This window comes from Ahaetulla prasina, chromosome 1 (genome assembly GCF_028640845.1).
Source record: "Ahaetulla prasina isolate Xishuangbanna chromosome 1, ASM2864084v1, whole genome shotgun sequence".
Classification (NCBI taxonomy): domain Eukaryota; kingdom Metazoa; phylum Chordata; class Lepidosauria; order Squamata; family Colubridae; genus Ahaetulla; species Ahaetulla prasina.
In genome coordinates this window covers 88,005,621-88,019,195 of record NC_080539.1, presented here as the reverse complement: position 1 = coordinate 88,019,195, position 13,575 = coordinate 88,005,621, and the positions used below count along the sequence as shown (strand labels likewise).

Below are 13,575 nucleotides of genomic sequence, written 5' to 3'. Positions count from 1 at the left end.
GGAAGGCTGAGTCAACCTTGAGCCGGTGAGATTTGAACTGCCGAACTGCAGCTAGCCGTCAGTTGAAGTAGCCTGCAGTGACTGTGGTGACAAGTAGCCTACTTGAGATATATGTGGTAAAAAAAGGAGAGGCTCAAGAATGAATGGCTGCTAAAACAATATGGATTGAGTACAAGTGCATGATTAATATGAAAGAAGTATATGCTCAGTTAATTTGATTATATAGTCAGAAATGAATATGAATCAAATTACAGAAGAAAAAGTGAATGGGGCTAGAGAAAGGGGGGGAAATGAAAAAAGTCATAGTTGGATGGCACTGATGAGATTCCAGAAAGAGAGAGGTGAGAAGTTCAAAGAATGGAATCAGTAGATGGGTATGAATGCTCTTAGCTCAGATTTATCTAAATTCCTGTTTCCTTTCTAGTCTCATATCTTTAATTTCTTTGATTTAATGTTTGCTATTCCATTTTCTGTTGTTTGCATTATGCTGGTTACTTAGAAACAGACTGCATGATATGTACATGTTTGTCATTTGCTTTCAGAGAAGAAAATAAGAAAGAGAAAAATATTTGGGCATTAAGTAGCAACCTATGTCTAGGTGTAAAGTTTTGGATGCAAAATATAAATAAATAAATGAAAAGGAGATAAGCTGTTTATTCTGGAATCAGATTTTCTCTCTGTAAGAGTGCATGCTTTAATAATGATTAGTACCAGAGGTGGGTTTCAGCAGTTTCTGACCAGTTCTGGAGAACCGGTAGCAGAAATTTTGAGTAGTTTGGAAAACCAGTAGTAAAAATTCTGACTGGCCCTGCCCCCATCTATTCTCTGCCTAAGTCCCAGCTGATCGGGAGGAAATGGGGATTTTGCAGTAACCTTCCCCTGGATTGGGGAGGGAATGGAAATTTTATAGTATCCTTCCCCTGCCACGTCCACCAAGCCACGTCCACCAAGCCATGCCATGCCCACACCCACAGAACTCGTAGTAAAAAAAATTGAAACCCACCACTGATTAATATGGGCTAAAATGTTGGCTTATCTGTCATTACATTATTTATATTGCCATATTACTTGCAGGATTCCAGTGAGGCAGAGATGATGGATCCAGACTCATATCTAGAAGGCATTGGGAAGTGTGAAAAAAATAGAGAAAGCCCTACCAATCTGCTCAGAAGAATCAGTTTTGATCAGCATAATCTCTTATCTCCTGATCAGTGGAAAACAGGAAGACAACTGGGAAAATGCTTGCAATTAGAAAGGAAGGTTATGTTCCAGGATGATAAAAGTACAAATTGTTTTATTTCCAATGGTGTTGTAAAATGTCAGCCCTATAAATATGAACCAAGGTCAGAGAGCAGAAAAGAAAATAACTTTGATTATGATGCTGAAGAGATGGTAAATGAAAAAGAATCCGAACTACCATTTAATTGGTCCAAATGTTCACAGGAGTGGCATGAACAACTAAGTGAAGTTAAGGTACAAGTGGATGAAAAAAATGACTCTTCTTCTTCTGGTTCCAAAGAACGTTCTGGTATATTTTACAGTGGATCCACCATTTCTAAGATTCCAATATGGCTTATGGAAGATTTAGATGGTGATGTATCACAGGTAACGGTCAAGTCAAGGAATCCGTCACTAGATGTTTCTGACTTTCAGAACCTAGAATGGAAACAGCCTAATCCAGAGGACCATAGTTCCAAATCCAAGATTATTCAATGTACACAAAGGTTTGGGCAGTGCAAAACTAAATGTAATGTTGAAGCAGATGAATGTTCAGATACCCAATTAGGAAGGAACCCTGGGTTTAAGAAAATCAACGATCAAATCATAAATGTTACAATTAAACCAGAGAAAAATCAAGAGACGGCACCTGCTAAATCACAAATGAAGTGCCGCAACAATGCAAACACTGGAAAGAGATGGAATGGGAAATCCTCTTCGAGTGATTCAATCTGTGTACCTACTGACAACAATTCGCCTTGTCCTCCCTATCTCACAAGATGTGGGCTCCGTAGAGCATCCAGCAGAGGCAAGGATGGGGAACTCTCTGATGCCGATTATGCCACAGATGAGCCCAGTGAAACTGAGGATTATGTCTTAAGAAGCTGTGGAAAATGGTTTCCGAAGAAACTCAGTGCTCAGGAGCTCACGCGCCAAAAGAAAACCCCACAGATCACAAGCAGCAGCAGCAGCAGCAGTGAATCGAGTCTCAGAGATGGCTGCTTGAAATATGAAAAGCCTTTCTCTTCCCATATGGCATCCCCTTTTCATCCCCAGGAAGCCACAAGAGATCAACGAGAGCCTGAAATACTGATCAAGAGTATGGCAAGCAGTTATGGCGGCGAACTAAATTGGCAGGCTCCTTCTCTGAGAAATGATATTGTGACTCACCTCTTCCCTGTTCTCAAGAGCAAAGCAAATCCAGAACATAGGAAAGGCACGGAAGGTAATTTGAAAAATATATGCTCTACAACAAAGGTCTCCAACCTTGGTCCCTTTAAGACTTGTGGACTTCAACTCCCAGAGTCCCTCAGCCAGCAAAGCTGGCTGAGAAACACTGGGAGCTGAAGTCCACAAGTCTTAAAGGGACCAAGGTTGGAGACCCCTGCTCTACAATGCAGTCATCCTATAGGAGGCTGGCTGGGGAATTCTGGGAGCTGAAGTCCGCACAGGACAAAGTTGTTGAAGTTGAGACACACTGCTTTATACTGAGGTTTAATGTTGGTAGAAGGTTTTCTTGAACTAGGTTGCCGCCATTCAGGCCGAGCTTTCTAACATCGCCTCCTCTAATCTGTGAGGCTGGGAAATTCTTGGCCTTTTTCTCAACATTTACCTTCAGCTTAGCTTTAGGAAAACTAGGGGTGGGCAGATGAATTTTGAATTTTCTCATCCCAAAGGACAAGAGGGCAGAGGACAGAACTTAGAAGATCTAAGGTCAGTCCCAGATTCCCAATGGGGTAGCTATGCGCCTGTTCAGTCTTGCATGTGACAAAGGTTTTAATGGAAAATTCCAGTGTTCAATCTCTTTGAATGAAGAGATGAAGCCAAATCTCTTGGCTTAAAAAAAAGGAGTTTATTAGGTATAAAAGGAAAGAAAGAAAAATCAATAATAAGGCATTCACAAGCTTTCCAATAAATCAGTACATTAGATCAACTTAATTAGCCACGTATTGCCTCCTTGAATAAGAGGTTTCAGTACATGTTCAGAGTTCATTGTAGAAGATAAATTGTAGAAGATTAGCGGTGAAGCTAATCGCCTCCCATTTGGAAGGTTGAGAGTTCAATTCTAGGTAGCGGCAGATGTTTCTCTCCCGGGGCGCAAAGAAAAAAAATGTCTGCTGCAAACTCCATGTGGTCAGAAAGGGCACCCAGCCAGTAAACGCTCAGCTCCATCCAGTCACCCGACTCTACCCTGAATTAGAAGATAAAGTTGGAGATCATCTGGGCCTTCTGATTGGATGTTACCAAGGAGGTTCTCCTTGCTGTTACCTTTTTCTCGTGCATTATTCTTATCTTCTTTATAGAAGGCAGAGCGTAATTAAAAGCTAGACCTTTTGGAGATGCAGCCTGTAACTTGGCCCAGTGAATGCACCAGCTCAGTTGAGTCTAGTAGCTGAATTGCCTTCCTGATGATCCTTAAAGCAGTGATGAAAATATATTCTGATTTTCATCAAGTGCATAAAAGGGATTATACAAGGGAGGACTTAAAAAAAAAATATACCAGATTTTTTTTAGAATAATAATAATAATAATAATAATAATAATAATAATAATAATAATAATAATAATAATAATAATAATAATAATATTTACAATACAGTACAATACAATAAAACCCAATTAAAAAATTGAAGCTTTTTTATTGATATGGGTAGTTTGCTTTTCCTGATCTTGGCGATAGTTTGTGGTACGTATAGTTTGATGACTCTATTGATTTCGAGTAGGAAAACTCTATAGTGGTCTTCAGCAGTTATACAGGTTGAGAACAGATTTTGCCAGTCCAGAGATGAAAGAGGTGAATTCCATCTGCTCAGAGCAGTGATATCTAACCTTTTTGTCATCGCGTGCCAGGAAGGAGGGCAGGGGGGGTCTTGAGTGCACGTGCCTACACCCATAATTCTATGCACCCCACCCCTGTGCATGTGTGTGCGACACCCCCCCCGCTCCCCCTGCTCCTGGCACATGATTGGCCCGGTAGGCCCATTTTTCTCTCTAGAGAGGCTCTGGAGGCTGTGGCCAGCAAAAAATGGGCCTTCCCCACCACCCCATGAGACCCTCCAGAGGCAGAGACCCTCCTGTGATGGTGAACCTATGGCAGATATCAGTGGGGCATGTGAGCTCAGCTCTGGTGCGTGCTGATTTTCGGGCCTTCTGGGCCCACCAGAAGTAGAAAAACAGTCTGTTTCTTGCCTCAAGAAACAGACTGTTTTTCTACTTCTGGTGGGCCCAGAAGGCGCGAAAATCAGCACGCGCCGGAGCTGAGCTCACATGTCCCACTGATATCTGCCTTAGGTTCACCATCACAGGCTTAGAGCTTCCAGAGTAATGCAGTTTTAATGTGCTTCATTATATCGTGTCACAGGATTAGGGATTTGTTATGGATGCTTTATAATTGTTAGAGATGCAGCTCTGGAAGCACTAATCCTTTGTACCTTTTATTCTATTAACCACTGAGGACAAGAGGAGAGATAAAAAGAGAAGTCTCTTGGCTCTTTGTCTTTGTTTTGCTTTGTAAGCCTGATAACAGAAGGCTCCCCTTTTTAATTGTTTCCTAAAAAAAAATAAAATTGCTTCCATCCTCCTTTCTCCCCACTATGTAGTGAGGGGAGGATCTCAGAGAGGCAGTCCTTCTGTCTAAGCATATAACCTTAATAATAAAAGGGATTAAATTTTTCAGAGCTTAAGCACTGAATATTTTTGTTGATTTTTGCTGAGCTTGGTACTCCTCACCTATACTGTTATGGATACAGATCCACTGAATGAACTGGAGGATTAAGGTTAAGTCAACATGTTCCCTTCAATAGTTTTAATAAAGCTGTGATAAGAAGAACCATCAAAATAACATTTAGATTATAATTCCTCTGAAAGTTAATTCAAAATTGAGTGACTTCATTGAACTGCAATCTTGTGGCAGGGTGGGAAATTGAAAGGAAGATAAATTGATTATGCAGATGCAGGTTACATATGATACCAATTACAAGTATCTTACCAATTAACATGTATAATGTTGTAAACATCCACTGTGTTTGTTGAAACCTTTTCTGAAATTCCCTGAAAGACTTTGATTGTGTGAGTTTGACAATTTCTTGCTCAGGGTTGTTAAATCATGATGGAATTTGATGAGATTCTATGGCACGGTTCTGTGACTAAGGTGAACACTAGATGGCGGTAAAGAGATACAGAAATCTAATTGGCAACCCCCCCCCCCCCCGCCTTCTGATAGTCTTAATACTGATACAACTTGCCAGTACCGCTGAAAGTGCCCAAGCCTGCCAGGGTGGCTTGTGTCTGCACGCCACGAATACAACTTCAGTTCTTCTTTCTGGAATGCAATCTCCTGCTCTCTAACTGATGACTAATGGGCTCCACTTGAGAAGTTTGTTTTGGAGTCCAGAGAGCTTTATTTACACCCCGATGCCAATTGAAACCATAAATTGCACGTGGGCTTAATATGTTATATGTACTGAACCAGAATTTCAAAGTTTCTCACCCCCCCAATGTAATATCTTTGGGTCATTCTGATCCCTTGTTTTTCAAGTTCTCAACTTCAACAGGTGTGGGCTTCAACTTCCAGAATTGCCCAGCCAGCATGGGGAATGAAAAGGGTTTCATGCAGTGGTGAAATGTAGAATTTATTATTACTGGTTCTGTGGGCGTGGCTTGGTGGGGGGGGTTAATGTGACTGGGTGGACGTGGCCAACTTTTTTTTTAACTTTTAAAAGCATTTTTTCTGCAACCTCTTTGGCCAAAGAGGTTGTAAAAAATGCTTTTAAAAGGTTCTGACGATCCCAGCTGAGTTGTCTGATTGTCAGAACTTTTAAAAGCATTTTTTACAACCTCTTCAGCCGAAGAGGTTGTAGAAAAAATGCTTTTAAAAGGCTCTGACGATCCCAGCTGAGCGGCGTGATCATCAGAGGCTTTTTTTAAAAACTTTTTTAAAAAAAACAAACCTGATGATCGTGCAGCTCAGTTGGGCATGGGTGGGGGGGCGGGCAGGGATTTTTGCTACTGGTTTTCCGAACCACCCGCCACCATCGCTACCGGATCACGCGATCCGGTCCGAACCAGGGGCATTTCATCCCTGGTTTCATGATACTTCCATTACCTTACTTGACTATCTTGTTAATACATAGCAATATAATCACAAGAATTTCTTTCTAGAGCAAGCTCAAAAGAGGCAGATGGCCCAGCCAGAAGAACACAAATGGGAGGATCCTGTCAGCCACAGAGAAACTTCTCTGTTAGCTCAAATGAAAGACGAGCAAGCAAAAGCAATGGATTTTCTCAGGTAAGGAAATTAGGAAGATTTATTTTGGATAGACATATAAATGCTTTCTCTTTCTCTGTCTCTGTCCATCTATGTATATTTGTATGTATGCCTATGCATGTATGTTTGTTGTTAAGCAAATGACTCAGATGGCAAGGGCTGAAAATAGTAGGTGTATGCTGAGAATAATAGAAGAGTTTAATGTGCGATCAAGTATGTGAAATCTGAGTACATGTCCTTATGATTTACTTATCGGAGTAGAGAGAGATAAAGATATTTAACATTAAACAAAAATTAGAAGAAATTGCTGGATTGTATTTCTCCTCCTGTATCACAAGAATGCAATTTGAGGCCTAGTGAAATTGTTCTTCAATAATTTCCTGAAAGTCAACAAATCTAGAATGATGGGTTAGAACTGACTGACAACTGCAAATATGGAGTCATTTCAGAATTATTGTTTAGATATGTGAACTGAGCATTTACAATCCACCATATAGAGATCTAGCTATCCAGCGGGCTCTGTAATTCAGAGACAGAAAACAGTCTTGGTACTTAGACTGTCCCTGATTCACTTTTTGGTATCTCCAAGAAAAGATCTGAAAGCAGTAGATGAGATCCTTATTTAGATCCCACAAACCAAGCCATTTCCTGTGTGCATAAAAATAACAGTTAACAGAGTTGGAAGGGATTTTGGAGCTCATCTAGTTCAACTCCCTGCTCTTGCAAGAGACCTATACTATTTCTGATAAATGGCTGACCAGTCTCTTAAAAGCCTTTAATGATGAGGCACACACTTCTTCCAAAGACAATTTCTTCCACTGGTTAATTGTTCTTGCTGTTAGGAGTTTTCTCCTTAGTTTTAGGTTGCTTCTGTCCTTGGTTAGCTGCCATCCATTGTTTCTTGTCCTGCCTAACAGGTGCTTTGGTAAATAAGTTGGCCCCTTTTCCTTGTGGCAGCATAGGTGGTGCTGGGTGAACAAAGATTGGATTTATTGATTTCATACATTGCTTTTGTGATATGCCAGTCCCCAAATTTATCTGAATTGTGAATCAAGGCCAAATTAAATTTCAAGGCAAGCATGAATGTCCAAATTATTGTTTGTATTGTTGATATGCAGCTTTGTCTCTGATGGAAGAGAATATTTATAGATCAAGGAACTATGAGTCCTGAGTTTGGTTGTTTCCATTACATAACATTTAGGTAATAAACTAGATAATATCATCAGTGCCAAAAGGGAGTGAGGCTGGTTCTCATTTTATATACTAATGGCTTGCCCTGTCAATGTGGGTGGGAGTGATCTTGTTGGTTCCTTGATTAGGCTGTTGTTTACTGTTAGCTTGTTTGTCTGACTTGGTAGTATCTTGATTGGGTATGATTTACTTCTTGATTGTTGGTTTAGTGTTAATCTACTGTTATTCTCTGCTTACTGGATATTGATTGCTAGCAAGGAGGTGTTTGGTTCTATTTGTTTCCTTTTTGGCTTTTAGTGGTATCTTTTGCAGATGTATTTTGTAAATGATCGTGTGTAGATGTTGTTTATCTATATGTGAATGTTGATGGTCGATTTGTCTGAGCTTTATCCGTCTTTCTGTGTATACCTGATTACAATATCAGTGGATGGTGACTGGACATTTAAATGTTCTTCTTGAAACTTTTTTTTAAAAAAACAAAGGGGATCTGATAGCTTTCTGGCATTTGCCCTTATATCTTTTTTTCCCCTTGCGTTTTATTTTACAAGGATGATAAAATATTGCTGACCCTGTTTGTTCAAATTCCAGCCATACACAATTAAATGGCGGTGGGGGAGCCACTGGTGAATGCTTGTCTTCCTGATCATATGATATTCCTATTCGTATAGTTAGAGTGTGTGTTTTTCCCCCAGCAGAAGACAAATCAACCAATATGATGCTGTCCAGGCTCAGTCATCACATCTCCTGGATGAATGTAAGAGTCAAGTAACTTTGAACGTTGACAGAGAAAAACCAGAATGTCAGGCGCCTGTGCCAGCTATTAAAAAAGAGGAAGAGTCTGAACAAATAAGAGTAGGTGGTATCTTTTTGGTTTTAACTATACTGGAACTCTCAGTTCACTTTTTCAAATGAGAATATAGAACAGATGATTGGGGAATTTTCTTGATTTGATGGCAGTTTGGTTTAAAGGAGAAAAGCAAAATGACTTGAGTGGAAAATATGACCCCCCAAAGCAAGTGGCTTTATTTATTTTTTTAAATAAAACTATTATGCAAAATTCTGGATGCTATTACCACTAGAAAACTCCTTGAAATGTGCTTACCTATGTGTGTATGGAGAATGTTTTTAAAGAGACCTTCCCTGCTTCCTATTTTCACTATTCTACCTAAACCTTTTTTTAAGGTAGCCATTATTATCTCCAACTAGAATTGAAATGGCATAATCTGTGAATGAAATGTGAACAATATGGTTGCATACCTAGCTTCCAATAGTAAAACAACTGCTAAAGAATATCTAAAATCAGATGTCTTATTGGACTGGCAAATCATAGAACTGAATGATGATATTACTAAATCAGTTAATCTTGTCTGCTTGGCTTATAGGCCCGTACTGTCTGATAGGAGAGCTTTACAAGTGTCAAAAAATAAGGACTGAAACCATCGTCATATCTTCTGAGATTTTGGAAGAAGTTCCTTCCAGATTTCATGAGACTGTTTCTTCCAAAATCTTGTGAATGTCAAGATGTATATCCAAAATCTGTTACAATTTTGTGTACTGCATGTGTGTTGCTACGTATGCTCCTTAGAGGTTAGGAGGAATTTCATCAGGATATTGCTTAGTGTTGATTTCTCTGTTATCTGGTGTTTTATAGTTCTTTATATGTACACATGCAGTGATCAAAGGGAGAAGGTAATGAGGAGCAGCCAAGTAACCTTCAAAAAGATCTATTTATTAGAATTTTTCCTCTTGCTGTTCTATGTTTGGTAGGGAAATCACATTGCATTTTCAGAAGAATTTCCTTGCCAGATCTTGGGGTAAAGTTAATGTTTAATTGATTCCAGCTTTCCATCATTCCAGTTAGCATCATCCTTAATCAAATTAAATCCTTCCTGTTGAAGACTACTTCAGCTTCAATCACAACAATACAAGAGCAAACAATAGATTTAAACTTAATCTAAACTTAATCGCTTCAGTCTTGATTGCAGAAAATATGACTTCTGTAATAGAGTTATTAATGCTTGAAACACACTATCTGACTCTGTGGTCTCTTCTCAGAATCCCCAAAGCTTTAACCAAAAAATGTCTATTGACCTCACCCCATTCCTAAGAGGTCTGTAAGGGGCATGCATAAGAGCACAAACGTGCCTACCGTTCCTGTCCTATTTTTTCCTTTTATTATATCCAATTAATATAGTTATTACATACTTATGCTTATATATATGCTTATATGTTATATAGTTATTTTCATGCTTATGCTTATATATACTGTTGTGACAAAATAAATAAATAAAAATAAAAATAAATAATATGTGTCCCTGCTGATTAGGTCAGATGATAGAATTTATATTCCAATTCATCTGATAGATAAAAGGTTGGGATTCATTAGCCTTATTGCAATAATTATCACTAGAAGACTTGAAGGTCCAGGTTAGGAACAGGTCATCTTGGAGAAGTCTTTACCTATATAGTTTCCAAGAGTTGACACTGACTTTTGGCACATAATCTATTCCAATAATTACAAATCGGCAAGATCTCAGTTCCCATTTTTCTCTCGTTGTGTTGTTACTCCGCTCTTTTTGCATTATTTGACCTGGTGGATGGGGTGGTGGTTCAAGAATATCCTTAGATGCCTGCCTAATCTCTCTCAGCTTGACATCTTCCTGGTATGCCCATCCTCCATAATTTCCCATCTGATATGGATAAAGACTAAGATCTAATGTAAATACTTAGTCTTCCATCAGAAACGGGTCAGTGTCTTTTTTTCTCCTTGAAAACAATATCCGCTTTCTAATAACAGATGTTGAAGAAGCAAATTGCGGGCCTACAGGAGGAGTTCAGGAGAAACAAGATCCACTGGCAAGCTGCCCACAGCAGGCTAAGGAGTCAAGTGGAAGCACTGACCAAACAGAACCTGGATCTCCAGGATGAGCTTGGAATGTCTGAGCATCAGAAGATGGAAACCCAGAGAAAACATGGAGCACTGGATATTATTAACAGAAGATCAGAAACGCCGGTACTATAAGCAAGACTTTTATTTGAGTTTAATGCCTTGGCTTCCTTTCCCATGCTTTCTTCAGAGTAAAGAATAGAATAGAATAGAATAGAATAGAATAGAATAGAATAGAATAGAATAGAATAGAATAGAATTTATTGGCCAAGTGTGATTGGACACACAAGGAATTTGTTTTGGTGCATATGCTCTCAGTGTACATAAAAGAAAAGAAAAAAAAAAGAAAGAAAAAAAATACCTTCATCAAAGATACAACATTTACAACACAAATGATGATAATAGGTTTCAATTTAATTCTTAGTGATAGCAACAAAAAGTTATGGTCATACAGTCATAAGTGGAAAGAGATTGGTGATGAAAACGATGAGAAGATTAATAGTAGTGTAGATTTAGTAAATAGTTTGATATTGTTGAGGGAATTATTTGTTTAGCAGAATGACGGCCTTCGGGGAAAAACTGTTCTTGTGTCTTGTTGTTCTGGTGTGCAATGCTCTATAGCGTCATTTTGATGGTAGGAGTTGAAACAGTTTATGTCCAGGATGTGAGGGATCTGTAAATATTTTCACAGCCCTCTTCTTGATTTGTGCAGTATACAGGTCTTCAGTGGAAGGCAGGTTGGTAGCAATTATTTTTTCTGCAGTTCTAATTATTCTCTGAAGTCTGTGTCTTTCTTGTTGGGTTGCAGAACCGAACCAGACAGTTATAGAGGTGCAGATGACAGACTCAATAATTCTTCTGTAGAACTAGATCAGTAGCTCCTTGGGCAGTTTGAGCTTTCTGAGTTGGCGCAGAAAGAACAGTCTTTGTTGTCCTTTTTTGATGATGTTTTTGATGTTAACTGTCCATTTTAGATCTTGTGATATGATAGAACTTAGAAATTTGAAGGTTTCTACTGTTGATACTGTGTTGTCAAGTATTGTGAGAGGTGGAAGTATGGAAGGGTTTCTCCTAAAGTCTACCACCATTTCTAGAGTTTTGAGTGTGTTCAGACCCGGGGTCTTGCAAAATATTCCATTGGTAACAGATTATTCTCTAATATAATGCTGTTTAGGCCAGCTTCAGAACTCCTCATAATGAAATCTTGCAATTCATCTAACCAGCATATCAATTCTTAGGGAGGTATTAGTGGTATTGGAGCACGTAACAAGCTGGGATTTATTTATTTTTTTCATTAGTGTGCAAGGACAAGATATATCCTGGAAGTTGGCCTTTTCTTTTCTCATCAAGGAGTTGACTTTTCCACAGTGGTCCGCCAAGGGTGACCTTCGTTTTGTTTGATTTTTTTCAAATTCAGGTGTATTGAGACTCACTACTGGCTGTATTTCACTCACTTAAACCAGTGGTGAAATCCAGCAGGTTCTAACAGGTTCTGGAGAACCGGTAGCAGAAATTTTGAGTAGTTCGGAGAACCGGCAAATACCACCTCTGGCTGGCCCCAAAGTCGGGTAGGAATGGAGATTTTGCAATATCCTTCCCTTGGAGTAGGGTGTGAATGGAGATTTTGCAATATCCTTCCCCTGCACTGCCCACCAAGCCACACCCACAGAACCGGTAGGGAAAAAAATTGGATTTCACTCCTGACTTATACCATTTTTTTATTGTTAATTTATTGTTATTATTACTTCCTTCCCAGCTTTCTGCTGCTATCTTGAGAGGGACATCCTCCCAAGAGTCTGTAGAAGAGAGACTGTTGCAAGATAACCACAAGAGTCTCATTGATGTCCATGTGAGAAGGAAAATATCATTTGATGATTTGGCTCATAGTGAGAGGAATGCCCAGGTAAGTCATGTAATCATGAAGATGGACAAAAAGGAAAGAAAGAAAGAAAGAAAAAATGCTTTCATCATATAAAGAACAAGCACGATTTGCATAGTACTGTAGCTGCACTATGGAGGTTGAGGCTCAAATTCCCTTATGAAATGAAAGTTAATATGGTTTATTTATTTATTTTATTTATAATTACATTTCTATACCGCACCATCTCCCAAAGGACTCAGGGCGGTGTACAGCCAATATTAAAATACACACACCAATATAATATAAATATAATAAATAACACTATTTAAAAACAATTAAAAACAAATATTTAGTGGCCGAATCACTAAAACGGTCAAAGACCGATTAAAACCCATTAAAATTTCGCTAAAATACGTCTTAGGCTAGTCCTGCTTGGTGAAATAATAAAGTCTTCAGTTCACGTTTGAAGGCCCGGAGGTCGGGGAGTTGGCGTAACCCTGGAGGTAGCTGGTTCCATAGGGCTGGTGCCGCCACAGAGAAGGCCCTCTCCCTGGGGGCTGCCAACCTACATTGTTTGGTCGATGGCACCCTGAGGAGGCCCGCTCTGTGGGAGCGCACAGGTTGTTGGGAGGCAATCGGTGGCAGAAGGCGGTCTCACAAATACCCCGAGTTCAAGAGTTAATATACTAAGCTAGATGTAACAAGATCCTAATTTGAATCTGCTGCTTCGATGACCTCAGTAAGTATCCTTGGCTATATGTTTCCCTCTTAGCTTTGGTCCAACCCAGGGGTGAAATGCTCCCAGTTCGGACCAGATTGCCCGATCTGGTAGCGATGGTGGTGGGTGGTTCGAAGAACTGGTAGCAAAAATTCCTGCCCCTCCCCCAATGCCCAGCTGAGCCATGAGATCGTCATAGCCTTTTTTTTTCACTTTTAGAAGTATTTTTTCTATAACCTCTTTGGCTTTTAAATGCTTTTAAAAGGCTCTGACGATCCCAGCTGCCTGATCATCAGAGGCTTTTTTTTTTCTTTTGAAAGCATTTTTTCTACAAATTCTTCGAGGTTGTAAAAAAAATGCTTTTAAAATGTTAAAAAAAGCCTCTGATGATCATAGCTGAGCTTTACTTTTAAAAGTAAAAAAAAGGTTGTGCG

At 39.4% G+C, this 13,575-nt stretch overlaps 1 protein-coding gene across 2 annotated transcripts in view; it reads left to right on the top strand.

The window, feature by feature from the left end:
- Positions 1 to 2,364: 2,364 nt before the first annotated feature.
- Positions 2,365 to 13,575, top strand: part of LOC131190514 (centromere protein J-like) — a 28,637-nt gene continuing 17,426 nt past the window's right edge. Inside the window, exons 1-5 of one of the 2 annotated variants that reach the window (XM_058167861.1) lie at positions 2,365 to 2,443; positions 6,379 to 6,505; positions 8,371 to 8,527; positions 10,473 to 10,688; positions 12,319 to 12,465. In XM_058167861.1, coding sequence (XP_058023844.1) covers positions 6,399 to 6,505; positions 8,371 to 8,527; positions 10,473 to 10,688; positions 12,319 to 12,465 — 627 coding nt within the window. In that variant the 5' untranslated portion in view covers positions 2,365 to 2,443; positions 6,379 to 6,398. Of the gene's footprint in view, positions 2,444 to 6,378; positions 6,506 to 8,367; positions 8,528 to 10,472; positions 10,689 to 12,318; positions 12,466 to 13,575 lie in introns of both variants that reach the window. The other variant, XM_058167853.1, reaches the window with a different exon arrangement.